Source organism: Python bivittatus, unplaced genomic scaffold, assembly GCF_059951505.1.
Source record: "Python bivittatus isolate LINGU-HERP-01145 unplaced genomic scaffold, Pbiv_v1 ctg000160_np1212, whole genome shotgun sequence".
Taxonomy (NCBI): Eukaryota; Metazoa; Chordata; class Lepidosauria; order Squamata; family Pythonidae; genus Python; species Python bivittatus.
In genome coordinates, this window is record NW_028277076.1 from 1,908,282 (window position 1) to 1,924,436 (window position 16,155).

Consider the following 16,155-nt stretch of genomic DNA (forward strand, 5'->3'; position numbering starts at 1 on the left):
CCCATCGTCCCCTGGAAGGCCATGGCACGCCTTGTTCAGCCAGTACCCCCAGCTGGCTGGGGAGGATGGGGCTGTAGTCTGAGCACCTCCTAAAGGCCCTCCGGGCTGGGGGTGACTGAAAGCAGCCGGCTTTACAGAGCAGAGCGGGGTCACCTGGAGGGGCTGAGAGATGCTCCCCCTTCCTTTCCAGCACCGGGTTCCTGCAGAAGGATCCTGGCCTCAACGGTTTCTGGACGGGAAGGGGCAGAGAAGCCCTTGGACCCAGGAAGAAAAATCAGCTCGAGCCCAGAAGGTTCCCCAACCCTTCCGACAGGAGCGAGCATCAAGGTGCTCCCACCTGGACCGCCGCCGGGAGCAGGTCGAGGCGGGAGGCGAGGTCTCCCCACTCCCCCCAACCGTTTCTGCAGGGGAAATCTCGGCTGGGGAGCGGGGAATCCCCCGCCCCGGTGGGTCGCGCTGGGTCCCGAAGTCTCCCTCGCGACGCCCCCCGACTCCGCGGGATTCCGGGGCTGCCGGCTCCCCCTTCCGCGGCACACAAAGGAAGCCTCTGCAGATCGGAGGGGACCTTTCGGGGAGGCACGTCCCTGCCCGCCCCGGCCAGTGTGGTGCCCCGGGGCGCCTCCCTTCCCCCCGGGCGGGAGAGGGGCGCCCCGCGGGAAAGCAGGGCGGCGGGGACCCACCCTGGCTGCGCGCAGGCAGGAGGCGCGAGGGGTCCCGCGCGGGCCGGCCGCCCCCTCACCTGCACTTGCATGAAGGAGCCGCGGTAGAAGCAGCAGGCGGCGGCCGACAGGGCGCTCCAGAGGCTGCAGCGGTCCGTCATGGCTCGTCCGGCGCGGGCACCCGGCTGGAGATCCGCTCCCGCTCCTGCGGCGGCGGCGGCGGCGGCGGCGCTTTAACTTCAGCCGCGGTTGCTTCCCGGATTACCTCATCCCTCGCCGGGGGCGGGGCGGGGGCGGAGCCTGCGATGGTGGGGCGGCGGGGGGGCAGCCGGGGGTCCCCGGCCTCCTCGCCGGGCCGGCCAGGGCTCAAGACGCAGCCCAGTCGGGGGCTTTGTCCGTGTGCTCCCTGGGCTGCATCTCAGGACAGCCCCCCAGCTCAGTCACTTTTTTCTCCCCCCCCCTTCTTTTTTGCTTTGTTCCTCACTTGCCCCTGCTGCTCTGGTGTCCTTCAGGGGGTTACAGATGCCCAACCTCCCCTCTGACTTCCCCCCCTGTGCTGCCAGACCAAACCGCATTCACACAACCTCCTAAGACCCTGGGGTGGAATCAGCACCAAACCATCGGCCTTGCAGGGGATTTTTTGCAGTGCTAGGGACTTTTTAAAGCTCTTCAGTGCAACCAACTGCCCTGGGGCTTCCTGGTGGTCTCCCATCCCACTCCTCCTACAATCAAACTCTACCTAGCTTTGTTAAGACCAGCCAAAGCGGACTAGAGTCTGCCCCTTAGGACGGGAAAAGTGCCAAACGCAGAGGACCCGTTTCCAAACAGTTCTTGCTCTAGGGAAACTAAAACTCGAACCCAATACATTCGGAGCCCCAAGTGTGCAAACATCTCCCCACAAAGGAGCACCGAGGGGTGACATGCTCCACATCCGTTCTTTCCCCCACCCACTCTTGCCACTTTGGTGACATATTCTGGCAAGGTTGCCTATTCTCCTCGCCCCCTCCCCCCCCCCACCCCCCCAGTCTTTCTGGGCTGATGAACTCGACCCTGGCTAGCATTTAAAGTTTCCAGAGGCAAAAGGCATCACACAGAGCTGCGGGAGGAGGGGGCCCCTAAAAACAGACCGAAAATGCTGTGAGTCAACACAGGAAAGTTAGAAAGAAGGATCTGCACTTCTTAAAACAAGCCAAGGCTGTTGCACAAGAGAAACTTTGTTCAGAAGCACCCTAAAAGCTGGTCTGTTCCCTGTTTATCCATTCGGACACTAGGTCAAGTTGAAGAGCGGATCTCCGCAACGGGAGGCTCTTCCCAGAGTCCCCCGTGGTCCCCAACTGCAACAATTAAACAGAGGGAACTTGTTTAAATGCTAGAAAAGCTGCGCCCGCCCTGTTTCATTATCATTGCATTTCAGGGCGGAGTGAAATGAACTGCATTTCCTCCCCGCCCTCCTCCTCCTCCTCCTCCTCCTCCTCCTCCTCCTGACATGTAGCTCCTCAGATGTGCAGGCTGTAAAGTTTTCCTCTGATCAATGCAGCTTGCCCTCGGCTAGCTCCAGACGTTGCCAGGTTTGGATGGGCCCCCACCACAACTTCTTGCAAGCCCCCCTCCACCCACCTCTTGGTTGGAGCCGTTACAGGAACGGCTGCCTTGGCGTTGGACGGCAATTACCATCTTCAAATCCCCTACGTAATGTCAGGCATTAAACTTAATGTAGGGTTTACCCTAGGCTTGCCCTTGGCTGATTCTCCACAGTGCTGCATTAAACATCACGTGGATGTCTCAAAGCACGTTTTGAGTTTTCCAGCCTCTGGCACTTTCTGCTCCAATGTTCTGTTAGGGATTCCAGACCAACTGGAAAAGCTACACGGGGTGGGGGGTGTCTTTCTCCCCAGCGCGAGCCTTCTTAACCCACTCTCCTCCAAAAGTGGGGCTTTAACGCCCATCATCCTTAGCCAGACACCTGGAGAGACAGGCGCTGTAGTCCAGCAGACTTGGAAGTGGCTGGGACGGGCCCTAAAGAAATTGGCGGGGTCTTCATCGGCCTTTCGGTCAGCTAATGGCAGAAATTGGAATGATGGGATTAAGGCCCACTTAAAACTAGGAAGAGGCTTCAGGGCCTCCCACCCCACCCACTTCAGCAGCTAAAACCTGCCTGCCCATCAAAGGCCCGTCTAAGTAGGTATGTTTTTACCTTTACCTGAGAGAGAGAGAGAGGGATAGCTTTGTTTCCTGGGGCAGGGGGCTCCACAGTCCGGGAGCAGCCCCCGAAAAGGCCGCCTGTCTCCCGTTTCCATTAAACATGCCTCCGGCGAAGGATTCCCCCAGAGCACCTGTACAGCAACCAGGTGCTTAAAAGGGGACCCGCCTTCCCATTTGCTCCCCCAGGTATAATAACCTTTCGGCGGCCAAAGGCAACTCTTAACATTTTCTTAGGGGATCATAACACGGGGGGCGGGGAGTTTGAGGATTTTCATCATTTTTAAGGGGGATGTGCCTATTTTAACACCGCTTTTATCATCAGCCAGCATCTCCAGCTGCCTGACGGGTGGATGATAAAATCATGTTTCTGCCACGCGTGGTGTCTAATCTGGCACCCAGGAAGCAACTCAATAACCTCCTTTCTGGGGAGGGGGGTTAAATGGCTAAAAATACAGAAGGAAGGCAGAAGGAGTGGAGCAAACTGTTTAACCTCTGGCCAACGAGCCGGAGTGCCTGAAAGGTAGCCGGGGTCATCCATCCGCCGCTTCCAAAGAAGCCTGACTCGTGGATCACTTCCTTCTCTTTCAGGCCGCCCGTAAGAACAGATTTGGAATTATTTCTAAAGGATTCTAAGAATGATTTCTCAGAGTGCCGTCACATTGCTCGGTCTTGTTTTGAGCGCGAGCCGTGTTGGGGACTCGTTTCTGGTGTCCCCAGAGCAGGCTGCAAATTGCTCGCCCTCCCTCCTCCCATTGAGGCTGCAATCGTAATTTCCTTGCCTAATGTCCCAATTCCATCTGTCGCACCAGGGCTACGTCTTAGTCGGAGGGGTTCAATGCCCGCTTCCAGCTCTGGCGTTAAAAGAGTGGGCCGCCGGTTGCTCTGCAGAGAGGCCCTCAGCTTCCCGGAGCCGTGGATGTGGCCCTCTGCCCCCTTGGTTCTTCCCTGCTAAAAGCAGAGATGCCAGCTCTTCTCCCACCACCCGTTTTGGGGACTGAGGGAGAGAACAGATGGCAGCTGTGTTGGAAGGAGATGCCAGGCAGGAAGAATGTTGGCAGGACTAAGCGGTTGGAGAAGAATTCTCACCTTCTGGTTGATGCTGGGCAACAGCTGAGCAGAGCACCTTCCTATACAGAGGAGGAAGATGGCAATGCCTGCTGAAAGCTTATTCTGGTGCCATGTGCAGGGATGGGCTGCAAGAGAAGCTCTATCTTCTAGCCTTTGTGGGGCAGAATAATCAAGGTTTTTCCGGGGGGGAAGGTCCAGACGTGTCAGAACTGAGTCCCCCCCCTTGCTCTCTTTCTGTTCTCTCCTGGAGGGGAGGAAGGGGGCTGGGCACAGGCAGATACCCTAACTGGTGTGCCCTTCAATGCAGGGATGAGAAGTTGGGAGGGATTTTGCTATGCTGTGTTTAAGAATTGGGGTTTTTTGAACAATGGAAAAGAGAGAGAGGAAATCAACAGTGGGAAGAAGGAAAGATAGACGGCGCAGATTTATCCACTGGATGGATTTTAGCACCCCGTGGCACCCGTGAGGCTCCACATGAAGGCTTCAGATGCATCTAAGTGTGCAACGAAGAAAGTGCGCAACTTTCTATCGGCAGAAACATCTGGATGTTGCCCCAGACTCGATGAGAAACGTGAACAAGTCAAAACAAGCAGTTGGCACTTCCTCGCCGGGGCCGTTCAGAATTCACTCAACAGCCCTCAAGCTAAGTCTGCCAAGAGTTTTGGTAGCACCCAGGCTGGGAATCCTGGGTCTTGTGGTTTCAGCACATCTGGAGGGCACCAGCTTTGGGGAAGCCTGGCGTGGTGCTTTTGAACCCTCCGTTCTCTTCTCTTCAGGATGTGAAAAAAAAAAACTTCAGGAGATACGCAGTGCAGGACCTGGCTCTCAGCCACCTTAATCTGCAAGAAACCTCCCCGCGTACACAACAGTGGGATCAAGGTTTTGGCTAGTGAGCGGTCCTCCAGTTCTCAGGAATGTTAATATTTTGCTGAGGACACGCTGCAGTGTTGGGCTGCGTTTGAAATGGCTCTGCCTGCGCCCATTTGATGCTGGCCAACGGAGCACAAGGGTGTCTTTGGCCCCAGGAATTCCAGGACCAGCAAATCCGGGGATTTGTTTCTGTTCCCTTCAGCCGCCAGACCCTGTGTTTTTCCAGCCCGTTCCCAAATCACTTTGCAAATTCAGAGGGGGAAAAGGTCTGCACGGAAATCCATATGCGCTTTCAAGCATGTTTCAGCTGATATATATTATCGTCTAGAGTTATTATTAGAGTGGGCATGTTTGGCAAGCAGTTTTTCTCCCACCTAGAATCTGGGTTGCACTTTTCCCCGTATCAATCTGTCTTTCCCACTATATTGCATTTATTTTCCCCTCTCCCCACGTACTCACCCGGTTTTCTGTCATTCCCTTTCCAATAATCAGCATTTTCTATCGACTGAACTTTCCCTCTTCCAACCCACTCCTGCCCGTCTTTATGTCCTTCTGCAACATTTATGCCCCCTACTTCGCTCTTCTGTCAGGGTGGGTGCTCTGTGGGCTGCCAAAGTTGCCCCCCCCCAAATTGCCACGCCATGACTACTGTGACACGGGCTAAAGCAGCAGCCATTCGGCAAAAAAATCCTTGTGCAACGGTGGTCAGGAGGGCATGCACGCGCGTGTGGCGCAATCTTCCTGCCTACGGTGATGGGATAAAAATCACCCGAGGGGAGTCAAAAATGCAAGAGGTTTAAGCTGAACAAATGAGGGGTGGGCATCGAAGCTCGCTCCTTGGAAGAAGGGGCAGGTTTGGGGCATCTGAAAGAGTCATACCCCCTAGAATCCCAGGTTACCTAAGAGGAGAAGGAGAAAGACGGTTCCTACCTTCACATATTCGCTTGAAGATTCTAGTCCCTCGGAGTGCCTAGAAAAAAAAGAGCAACGTTGTAAACGGGCAGGGTCAGCCGAAATTCCGGCCATTTAGTTGAAGCTTAGACGAAGGGATGTGACTAGCGTCAACCAACAGGAGACTGGCACGCTTCCATCAATGAATATTCCCTCTAGTTTTGAGCTGCATCGCTTTCGAAACCCCAGTTAAGAATTCATTGAAAGCCTTTTCGTTCCGTGCATTGACATCGTCATCGTCATCATCACGTTAGTATTGCATCGTGGGGCATTTTGCTCGTGACTCTGAATCACAGATTGCACTCTTTCCAAGACCCACTGTTCATCTACCTCTTTGGAGAATTCAGGACACCGGGTATAGCACGTTCTCTCAATCCGTGCTACAGCAACCCTGTCGAGGAGGCCGATACTATTGTTCCAAAATAATACGAACCTGCCTGGCCGTCTAGCGAGGGGTTTAAGTCAATATTGGTTGAGTGCCGTGATTATGCACAAGCATCTTTTAGGAATGTCAGTATGGTGGGTGCCCCGAAGTGGGAATATTCTCACCTTTGAGACTTCTAGAAAGAGTGATTTGAACATTAAAAAAAGAAATTATAGAAGAGATGGTGTCTTCTAAACTATTTGTAAACAGCGGTGCTTGGAGCAGTCGTAACCTCGGTGACAATCAGGGTCTTTTTGCTTTGACTCAACCTGGGTTTGCTGGCTTCTGTTTTCCTGGTGTCCCCCAGGATCACGGAGGAAGCGAGGGACGCATAGATCTGGGCACACCCATTTCCCCTGTAGCTTTCCTGCCCGGTTCAGACAGCCCCATCTGTTTCCCTGAACGGTTCCTGAATGGCAGGAACACGAAGGCCCATCTTGCAGGATGGAAATTGCGGGGTGGAGAAGGGGGCCGAAAATAGCTCGCGGGGTCCTAGGGTCAGGAGCCAGGCAAACTTCCTGCGCTGGAAGTGATTAGTCTTCATCCTTTCCTTCTGAGCTGATTTCTCCATCAAGAAGGAGAACGTGGCTAAACATTAGGACACGTTTTCCTTTCTATTGTATGGGTTAAAAGGTTTTCTTGGGCAGGAAACCTTTCACAACCCAACTATTCTCCCTCAACCGCTCTCTGTCGACTTCCACCCAGCCTCTCTGTCCCATCTAAGTTCATTCTTTCTGCTCGCATATAGTCTCTTTGTAACCTTACCCCCCTCCGTTCTATTCTCAGCTTATTAGCTACCTTATATACTTGACTAACGCCCTCCGTGTCTCACACCCACCAATCAATCACTTCTGCCCTCTTGAATCCAATCCAGCAAATGAAATTTGCAACTGAACTTAACAAGCTATAAAAGAAAAGGGAAAAAAAAGAACATAGTGCCAGCAAAGGAGCATTTTTTTTTTACGAGGGAAGAAACAGCCCCTAATAAACTTGCTTTATATGGTTTTTGCCATGCTGTAAACTGGGCCTAAAGTTAAGCTGAGATCAGCAAAGTCCCTGTGAATGGGGGAGATAAATTGGGAAACTGGGAGACAGGTTAGACGTGAACGGGTTGCAATGCATCTGCTGTTTAAATATTCAGCAAGGCACGATCGTTTGAAGAATGATCTCGGCTCATTTTTTATGATTACTATAGCAATAATTCCTCTTAGGAGAGTATCTTTCTGTTCAGTGTCCCGATCCTTCTCACTGGTCTGGGGCTTCTGAAAATACCAAGTCAATATAAAAATAAAATAACAGAACATCAAATGTTCTGGGCCGATGGCAGAATTTGGAGCTAAGGAAGCATCTTATCAAGAGATTAGGAACCGTGCGAGTTTGGCCCATGCAAGATCAAGCGAGGTGATCTTAAAGGGCCCTACAAGGCCACCCCCCGATTCAAATTCCCATTGAAGAAGCCAGTCTTAGGGTTGTCGTAAAGATGAAGCCCAGTGTCGGTCATCCTAACCTTGCAACTGCTAGCCTGCTCTGGCCGTTGACAAAGTGAGGTAAATGGAGCCTCCGTGTTTAGAGGCAGTCTGTCTGTTGTGGAGGGAAGGAGAGGTCACGATCAGCCAGAGCTGTTGCCCTCGTGCCCAGCCTAGGGGCTTTTCAGAAATGCAACCCTGGCCTCTTTGTTAAGCAGGATATTGAGCTGTTCTGATGAGTCACAGAACAGTGACTCATTCAGAGATGACGGGTTCTTCCAAGCTGTGTATTGCGTTTAAGAGCAAGGGGCTTAAAATAAGAGCATCTTGTGCTAGGCGACAGCAGAATGAGGCAAGGGAGGGGCTGGATGGAGGCAACGTCATGCTTTTCATTAACCATGGCTTATCAGCTCTGACACGATTGGCACTGCCTGCTACGCTGTTTGAGGGCTGACTTCAGCTGCCCTCCCGGGCTGCGGCTCAGCGGATCGCAAGCACCCCGAGAGTGCTGAACCAGCCAACCCTGGCTGAGCGTGCTGTGCCAGGGCCGGATCAGAAGCGTGGGAACCGATCTGCAAAGCCCGAGGAGATGCCCACGGCTTCCCCAGGCCAACGGGGAACGCAGCGCCCCGCAAGGGCGCCTTGAGCGACTCTGGCGCAAACCCTAATTCCTCTCTTTTATCAAAATTGGCTGTTTTCCACCCAACGCGGAGCCTCGGCAGGCCTCCCTCTGGAAGAAGTCTTGGAGATTTTGCTTTTGGAGCCCTCCAGCTGTCAGCAGAAGTTACTTTCACACACAGCCGAGAGCACAGGAAGACGGTGGTTGGCTGGGCTCGGAGGCTGCGGGGTGGGGGGAGTGTGAGAAAAATTCCAGGGTTGCAAATCTGGCTGGGGGGGGATTCCAGGCAGGAAACCAAGAATGGAGAGCAACTGGGGACTGGAGCTGAGAAGGAGGAACGCTCCCGCCTGCTGTCCTGCTGAGACCCCAACCCCCTGCATCTCTTGTCATCTTGCTGAACCAACACCCCGTCCCCCCCGATTCTCCACCCCCGGACTTCCACACAGTTACCACAGGGAAAAGGTGGAAATGCTATATATATATATATATATATATATATATATATATATATATCCTTCTGGCCTCCTAACTGCAAGCAGATGTCGGTAGCCAGCAGCTGATTCCCAAGACGCGGCCGGCTTGGGCAAGAGGTGCAGAGGCTGTGCAAGGAAGGGGACGGTGGGAATTCTTGGAGGAAGGTGCCCGTTTTCCCTTGCCAGTCCGAAAAGGGCAGGGGGGAGTTTACGGGCTAGTCCTGGTTCGGGTGGGGTGGGGTCTGCAGCTGCCTCAAGGGGCAAGGCAGCTTCTCATCATCTTGAAACGTAGCCCTCGAGAGAAAAGTCTGGTTTTTTAGGGAACGAGAAAGCCTAGTGAATATTCCGTGAAGATGCTCTTTTTTGAGCTGAACGAACACCAGGGTGGGCTTGTACCACCCCGAAAGGCATAAATCATGGCGCACAAGCCCAGAGGCTGAGTTTACAGGAGTCCTGTGCAAACCAGGCCATGTGGTCCCTAAACGAAACACAGAGATTTTAGCTGCCCCAACCAGATGCTGTTACAACTGGAATACACCTCCCATCATCCCCAGCTAGGTGAGGCTGGAATTGCAGCCCGAAGCCATGGGGCCATATTAGGATTTTTGCAATTTTTTCCCCCCCATGGAGCAGGGTGGTAAGACTGGGGGAAAACGACCAATTCTTAGGAAGGGGTCAGAGAAGCGAGTGGAGAGGTGGTTAAAGGGCTGGTCTCGAAGGAGAGGAAGTCAGGGTCCTAGTCCCACTTATAGCTCAGTGGGTCAATTGGAGCCTGGCCTACCTCGCAGCGTCGTTGTGAAGATACCTTCCGCCAAGGTGATGAGGGGCAACTCAGAGGGAGCGCGAGATAAGGCGGCATGCTGCTGTTTTTCTAAGCCCCAAGGATGCCCCGTTTCCTACTTCCCAGATGTTTTCAGTAGTAGAAATACCTGTAGCGTTACTAATAGCGGTTTATTTGCCTTTCTAATAAGCCACCAGAAGCCCTCCGAACCGCACTCTTCTTGAGGATCCCGTCTGAGTCCAAGAGACCGGGATCCAGCCTGCTTTGCCAAAGGGTGGGAAATGTTGGTCTCTTCCATCTGAGAGGCACGGCCGTTATAACTCGGCTTACTTGCTCTCTCTCGCTCCCTGCCTTGACCATCAAAACAACCAGCCCCTTTCTTTCACCGGCTGACTTTTTGAAACTCGCTGCTTTTTTCCTGCACGCAGACGGGAAACCCCAAACGGCTTTGGGACTCAGGGGAGTTAGGGTTCTCCTCCCAGAGAAATCAATCGGTTCCTTTTATTAAACCCTGCACAGAATTTTTATTTTTTTGAGGGGGGGGGAGGAATAAACCCGGAGGAAGACATACATGGGGGAGATCCCTGGAAATCGGCAAGACGAGAGATGAGCCAGGATAGAAAAAGGGAGAAAAAGAAGAGAATTGCATTGAAGAAGAAGAAAAAAACCCCAGTAGCTTAAAGAGATTTGCCAGGATGAGGACAAACTTTCTGAACGTTTGAAAAGTGGAAGAGATGTTGGAAAGCTGACCCTGGAAAGGTTAAAATAGCCAAAATGTGCTTTCATCTTCACATGGCACGTAAACCTGGCTGCTGTGGTTTGTAAACCATGATTTATGGCTTAGTATGATCTATGAACCCACCCATCTTGGTCTGAAAAACATGACATCCTACTAGTGAGAACCCAGCCGTTGTAGCTTGCAAACCCTGGTTTATAATCTGGCCAGATGTGGCTGACTTGACACCCCATGGTTAGAAAAAAATGCAGCGGTGTGCAGTGGGCAGATCCAGCCATCCCATCAGGGTTGTTGTGATAGATGAGGCTGTTGTGTTGTATCGTAAATGGTGCAGAGACCCTGGCTGAGATGCTGTGGGTCCGTCTACCTGACTGGGACTCTGAAGAATCAACCCTCTTTGCTGCATCCGTCGCTCTTCCCGAAATACACCCTGGCTGCGAAAGTCCCTTTACTGAGCGGGGCCCCGTGTTCGAGTCCAGTCCTGGCACCCACCCTCTCTGAGTTACTCTTTTTTCTGCCCGGAGAAGTTCTCTGGGGCTGAGAAAAACTCTTTGGCCCAGAACCATACGAGCATTTCTTCCCCAGCCCTGGGTGTAAAGCTTGGCCAAGGGTGGGATTCTGCCGAGGACGATGGAAGTTATAGTTCCACCGGATGGCAGAAAGGGGCGAGGGCATCTCTGCCCAGTCCCCAGTTTCAGGGACCGATGTTCTGCCAATTAAAATTCTAGATTGGATTTTCTGGAGGGAATGCTCCACGGCTTCATTTCGTTCCAGAGGTGTTCAGCCAGCCCTGTTGGGTTGGTGGTGGTGGGATTTTAACTCATCTTACCCCTCTGGGCCCCACGACTTTGGGGACTGCTGCTGTGAACCTAGAGCGGCGTTCACCGGACCATGCAATTCTCCCCACCTGCCTCTTTCTCTTGGGGCACCCCTGGCCAAGGGAGTCCCGCTGGGCCTTACCTGATGGGGTCCAGGTTGTGGCATCTCATCCCCACCTCTCCCATCCCTTCTCCTGCCTGGTTGCGCCTGGGGGAAAGAAGGTTCTTCTAACGCTCCTGAGACGGGCTGTCCGGCTCGTTCGGCGGCTCCGTCTCCGTCTCGCTCTGCCTGCCCTGACCGTCCGAGCCCCTCCCTCTGGGCCTCGGTTTCTCCTCCCCAAGCCGCCGTCCCTCCCATTTCCCCTGGAATGCGCAGCCAAGCAGAGCCTGGAGAGCAAAATTCCTGGTCCTTCACTTGCATCTGGCAACTCCTCTAAGGCCAGTCTCCTGAGAAAACACGCCCCCCCAGTTTCCCAGTGTGAGAGAGTTTCTCAGGGGGGGCATCTCTTGATCAGAGCAAGGTAGGAGAGGGCCCTTGGATCATGCAGGAGCCAAGGAACTGGAGCCAGCCCTGGATTAGGGAAGCACCAGCCAAGCTGGCAACGGTTAGGGGCTTGTTGAGGACAACTTGAAGCAGGAGCTCAACTTCCTTGTTGCAACGGGTGACCAAGAAACTCCCATTTGGTTAGAAAGGCTGCCTAGTAGATTGACTTTCCCCTGTCCACCACCCACAGGGTGGTGTCCCTTGTGACAGATGGATTGTCCTCTACTTCCCAACTCACTGCAACCTCTCCCTCCCGCCCATCAGCTGCTGTCTGACACCATTGCCTCCCTCTGCTTAACAGTAGGGCCGGGTCTGTTTCTCAGTTCGATAAGCAGGGGAACATCTACCTACCACCATGCGTCTCAGCCTCAGCAGCTTGAAGACATGTGGACTTCAACTCCCAGAATTCCCCAGCCAGAGAATTCTGGGAGTTGAAGTCCACGCGTCTTCAAGTCGCTGTGGTTGAGAAACGCTGATCTAGAGGACCTTTCTGGCCACCGTTTTTGAGGGACAGCGAGGGATATTTGAAACGGAGCTAGACCTCCTTGGTTTTACATCGCAGAACCCTTTCGTTCTGGGTGGACCGTTCGCACAACCCTTTCGTTCCCAAGGGGTTCAGCAACGGTCCCATCTTACCTTTGCTCCAGGGGCTCCTCCGAGTTTTTCTCTGCCATTTCCGCACGGGACAGGATTGCTTTTGAAGGTAGATCTCGGGTGAGGTCTTGCTGAGCCTTCGTAGGTTGCTTCTGGATGCAATTCTTCGACTGCCCAGCACGGGCCCTCGGCAGGGTGCCAAGGTGGCTGTACCCATCGCAAGACTTGGCATAATGAGATGGGCTCAAGGGAACGCCTGTTAGGTCCTCCAGTGCCCTCTCAGTGGGTCTACTGGTTCCTTGAAGGTAATCCCCCTCGATCTGTTTCAGTTTCTCTTTGGTTCCTAGGCTAGACATCTCTCCGGGTTCAAGGAAGCATTTGGAAGAATTCTCAGCCTGGAGCGTCACCTTTTGGGAGCATCCTGGACCACCGTTGACACTGGAGGATGACCTTCCTTTCTCTTTTCCTTCCGGTTCTTCTCCACGTGGCGGAGAACCTGGCTGAGAAGCAGCCGCCCTCACCCCGTCTCCAGGCTCCGGGGCCCTTGGCAAAGTTGGCTCCAAAGCCTGGCCCGGCCCACGGGTCCCCGCCTTTGGCCCCTTCTGTCTTGAGCTGGCTCTGGGCATGGTGCCCATGTGGCTGAACATGTGGCAAGAGCGGGCATAACGCGACGGGCTTTGGGGCCCAGCGCCCAAGTCATCTTGCGTGGCCTCAAAGCTGAGGGCTAGGAAGCCGTTGGGGGGGAGGGCCCCCCCTCCGCAGCTCTCGGCAAGCCTGGGGGCGACAGAGACCCTGCGGAAGGCGAAACTGCGAGGAATGCTGCTGAGGCTCCCAAACCCTTTGAGCTTAAAAAACTCTGAAATAAAAACAGAAGGGGTGAGTTACTTCCCAGGACGATGCGGATGGAGATTTTCGCAGACAAGGTTTTTCCCAAGCTTTCCTGAACACATTTCCATCCCTTCCAACTGTCTCTAATTATCGGAAATAAGCAGCACGTTCTGTTTTTCTCCCCCCCCCCCACAGCTATCCTTTCCTAGGATGATTTTAAAGGTTTTTAAAATTCTCCCCTCTGCTTGGCTGAACACGATGGAGAAAATGAGCAGGGCTTCTTCGCTTTCTTGTTTTAAAATCGCCTGTTATTGAAAGTTTTAAAAACAAGAGTAGACCTCAATACAAAGTAAGATAAAGTAATAAATAATCATCCTGCTGCAGTATATAAAGACAACGTTCCGTGACTTTTTTCCAACTGTTTGTTGATCAGTCCCAAGAGGAAAAGTTTTCGATTCAGTTGCATATTAATCTTTAAGATCCACTGAATCAATGTATTTTTTGAATCCAACGTTTTCTAGCTTTTTTACACGTCCACCAAGCGTGATAAAATGTCCCTTCTTGTTCACGTTCCCAACATAGAGCTGAAGTACCTTTATACATTCTAGATCATTTTTCTGGTGTCACATACCAAGGGTACAACGTTTTATAAAAGTTCTCTTTAAGATGATGCCGTTTCAATCCTTGCCACCAAGTGCTTCTTTGTTTTCAAGGAGGGGGGGACCCAGGCAGCGCCATCTTGCTCAATAAACGATATTTCCACACACTTATGATGGGCATAAGGTCTGGCCAGCTCTCCCCAGTTTGAGACCACCCCCCCAGGAGGCAGACTCCCCATCCCCATCGTTCCCAGCCAACTTAGTGGTTGGCCGGGGAGGATGGGAGCGTAGCTCAACACAACAGGAAGCCGCCGGGTTTGGCTACGGTGCCTGGAAAGTGCAGAGCGCCAAGAGCGAGCAACATGCACTGGTGTGCAGATAAAAATCTGCCCACTTCCTGGTGGGGGGTTCCCGTTTCACTCTTCCTTCAGTTGACACCTGCTTTCGGAAAGCGCAAGGCCTGCTCGCTCTGTTCGTAGTTACTACAAAACAGAAGCTGGAGCAGTCATCTCCAGCTAAGATTGGCCAAGGATCGGATTTGGTGCAAAGCGGCTTTCTAGGTTCGCGTTGTCGGCTCTTATTCAGAACAACGTGGACTGGCATCCTTATGGGCAGGTGCTTAGCTCACGGAGAGCGGGTCTCCGCCTTGTCCTGAAGTCAACTCCAGTTTTAATCTCCCGAGATACCGGGTCTGTCTCCAATCTGCGAACGTCGATGTGGCAGCCTTTAGCTGATCCCCCAACAGGATTTAGATGGGAAATCCTGGGGTGTAAACTAGATGGAGATGCCAAAATCCGGGATGGAAGCAATCATAAACCACTCCTGCATTGCGGCCAAGATAACACCTGGAGCTGAACTTGTCCCGAACTTGCCACTGACCCTTTACCGCAGCTCACCCTAAAGCCGGCAGCTGTCCCAGAATCATGAGAGCTAGAAACTTGCCTCTTAACAAATCGCACGCGGAACCCTCACCCTATTCACGGCTTGGCTAGCCGATCTTCAGAGCCTGGACCAGACAGGCCATAAAAGAGGCAGTTTAAATTCGAGGCCAGGGTGAGCCACCCCGCTGCCAAATTTCAGGAAGAAGCAAGGTGGTGCCCGTGCGCCAAGCACTTCACCTTATCCCCAAAGGTGCAAAGCTGAGTTTTTTTTACTAGCCTCTCCTCCTCTGCCTTGAACGATCACACTACGGAAAAAATAAAGAGTTGGCCAGTTGATTTTTCAGATCCAACCAGCAGCGGTCTGAAGCGCTCCCGCACGTGCAACCTGGCCTCCTGTGCATTTCCTGCCAAAAATGAGAGATGCCCCAAATCCGCCCGGTTCCCAGCTGATGGCACTTACTTTTAAAACCACCTCCTTTCTTCTGGCTTTCAGCCATCCTTTCCCCGACTCGGTGAGGAGAAGTTTTGCAAATGGTGTCATCAAGTTGTCCTGCCTCCCACCCCTGCGTTTCCCTTCCTCTCCCACACCCACCGACGCCTCCCTCGCTTTCTATCTTGCTGTGTTTCCTCCCTGTTGCACAAGGCACGGCTGCACCCTGCTGATCTCTGAAGCATCTTTTTTTCTCTTGATTTTCGAAATAGTTTTAAACAAGTGGAAAAATGGGAGGAACAGAACCCAATGCCCTTGGTCCTTTGGGTGGGTGGGTGGGCGGGTGGGGGGAAGAGGTGGACGGGTTGCCCGCTTTGATTCTCAAATCGTCCCAAATTCCTTGATTTTATAAGATGCGGCAAAACTATGAAAAACCCCAGCTTTACAGGGACGCAGCGCCAGATCAGGCGGCTCGTGCCCGGGTAAAATTTAACAGGATCCGCTAAAAGTACGAGCCGCAGGTCTTAGTGGTTGACGCTTCCCAGCCGATCTTTCTGTTCCTCATTGAGCTGATAAGAGGAAACGACTTGAAAAGGAAGGTTTTGTTTATTTTTGATGGGAAAAGACTCAATGTTGCATCACCTCTTTTCTGCCGCTTTCCCTTGTTTTCCGCAACTGTATTTTTAGAGCAGGGCGTGTGCCGAGCGATTTCCAAGGCAGGAACGGGGCTCCGCTGTTGAGCAACCCGCGACCCTATTCCAGAAGACAATGGGTGGGCTTAAGAGAAAATAATAAGGGGAATATGGAAGAAGGAGAAAGAATTCTTCAGCAAAATCAAATTAAAGGCAGTAAAAATAACTCTCATGTTTAGGCGGCCACAATAAAGGCTACTATTTGAGGACAATTTGGCATGAGGGCTGCAGAGCCTTTCCAAAGGTCTCTTTTTGGGGTGGGGTCAGGAGTGCTTCTGCGCCCCTGCTTTGGAGGAAGCTACCGCAGCATGATATCCCATTGTTGTCCCCCGTCACAATGAAGATCCTGAGAGATTTCACGTTCGCCATGCTCTCGTCTCCAGGGTCCAAACAGCGAAAAGAAAGGAGAGAGAGCAGCACGCTCTTGGCCACGGCGGCTGGTGGTCGGCCTGAACATCCTTCTTTTTTCAAGGAGCCGAATCGGGGTTTGGCGGGCGACTGATCTGAAGGAACAGGGAGA

At 52.9% G+C, this 16,155-nt stretch overlaps 1 protein-coding gene across 3 annotated transcripts in view; it reads right to left on the reverse strand.

The window, feature by feature from the left end:
- The window catches only part of SH2D3C (SH2 domain containing 3C), a 30,591-nt gene extending 15,545 nt beyond the window's left edge, over nucleotides 1–15,046 (reverse strand). The window contains exons 1-3 of one of the 3 annotated variants that reach the window (XM_025170670.2): nucleotides 14,974–15,046; nucleotides 12,248–13,061; nucleotides 5,730–5,769 (exon numbers count right to left, since the gene is read on the reverse strand). In XM_025170670.2, the coding sequence (XP_025026438.1) occupies nucleotides 5,730–5,769; nucleotides 12,248–13,061; nucleotides 14,974–15,010 (891 nt within the window). In that variant the 5' untranslated portion in view covers nucleotides 15,011–15,046. Of the gene's footprint in view, nucleotides 1–739; nucleotides 1,623–5,729; nucleotides 5,770–11,209; nucleotides 11,363–12,247; nucleotides 13,062–14,973 lie in introns of those variants that run through there. The other 2 variants (XM_025170671.2, XM_088146916.1) reach the window with 2 other exon arrangements.
- Between the last annotated feature and the right edge of the window lie 1,109 nt (nucleotides 15,047–16,155).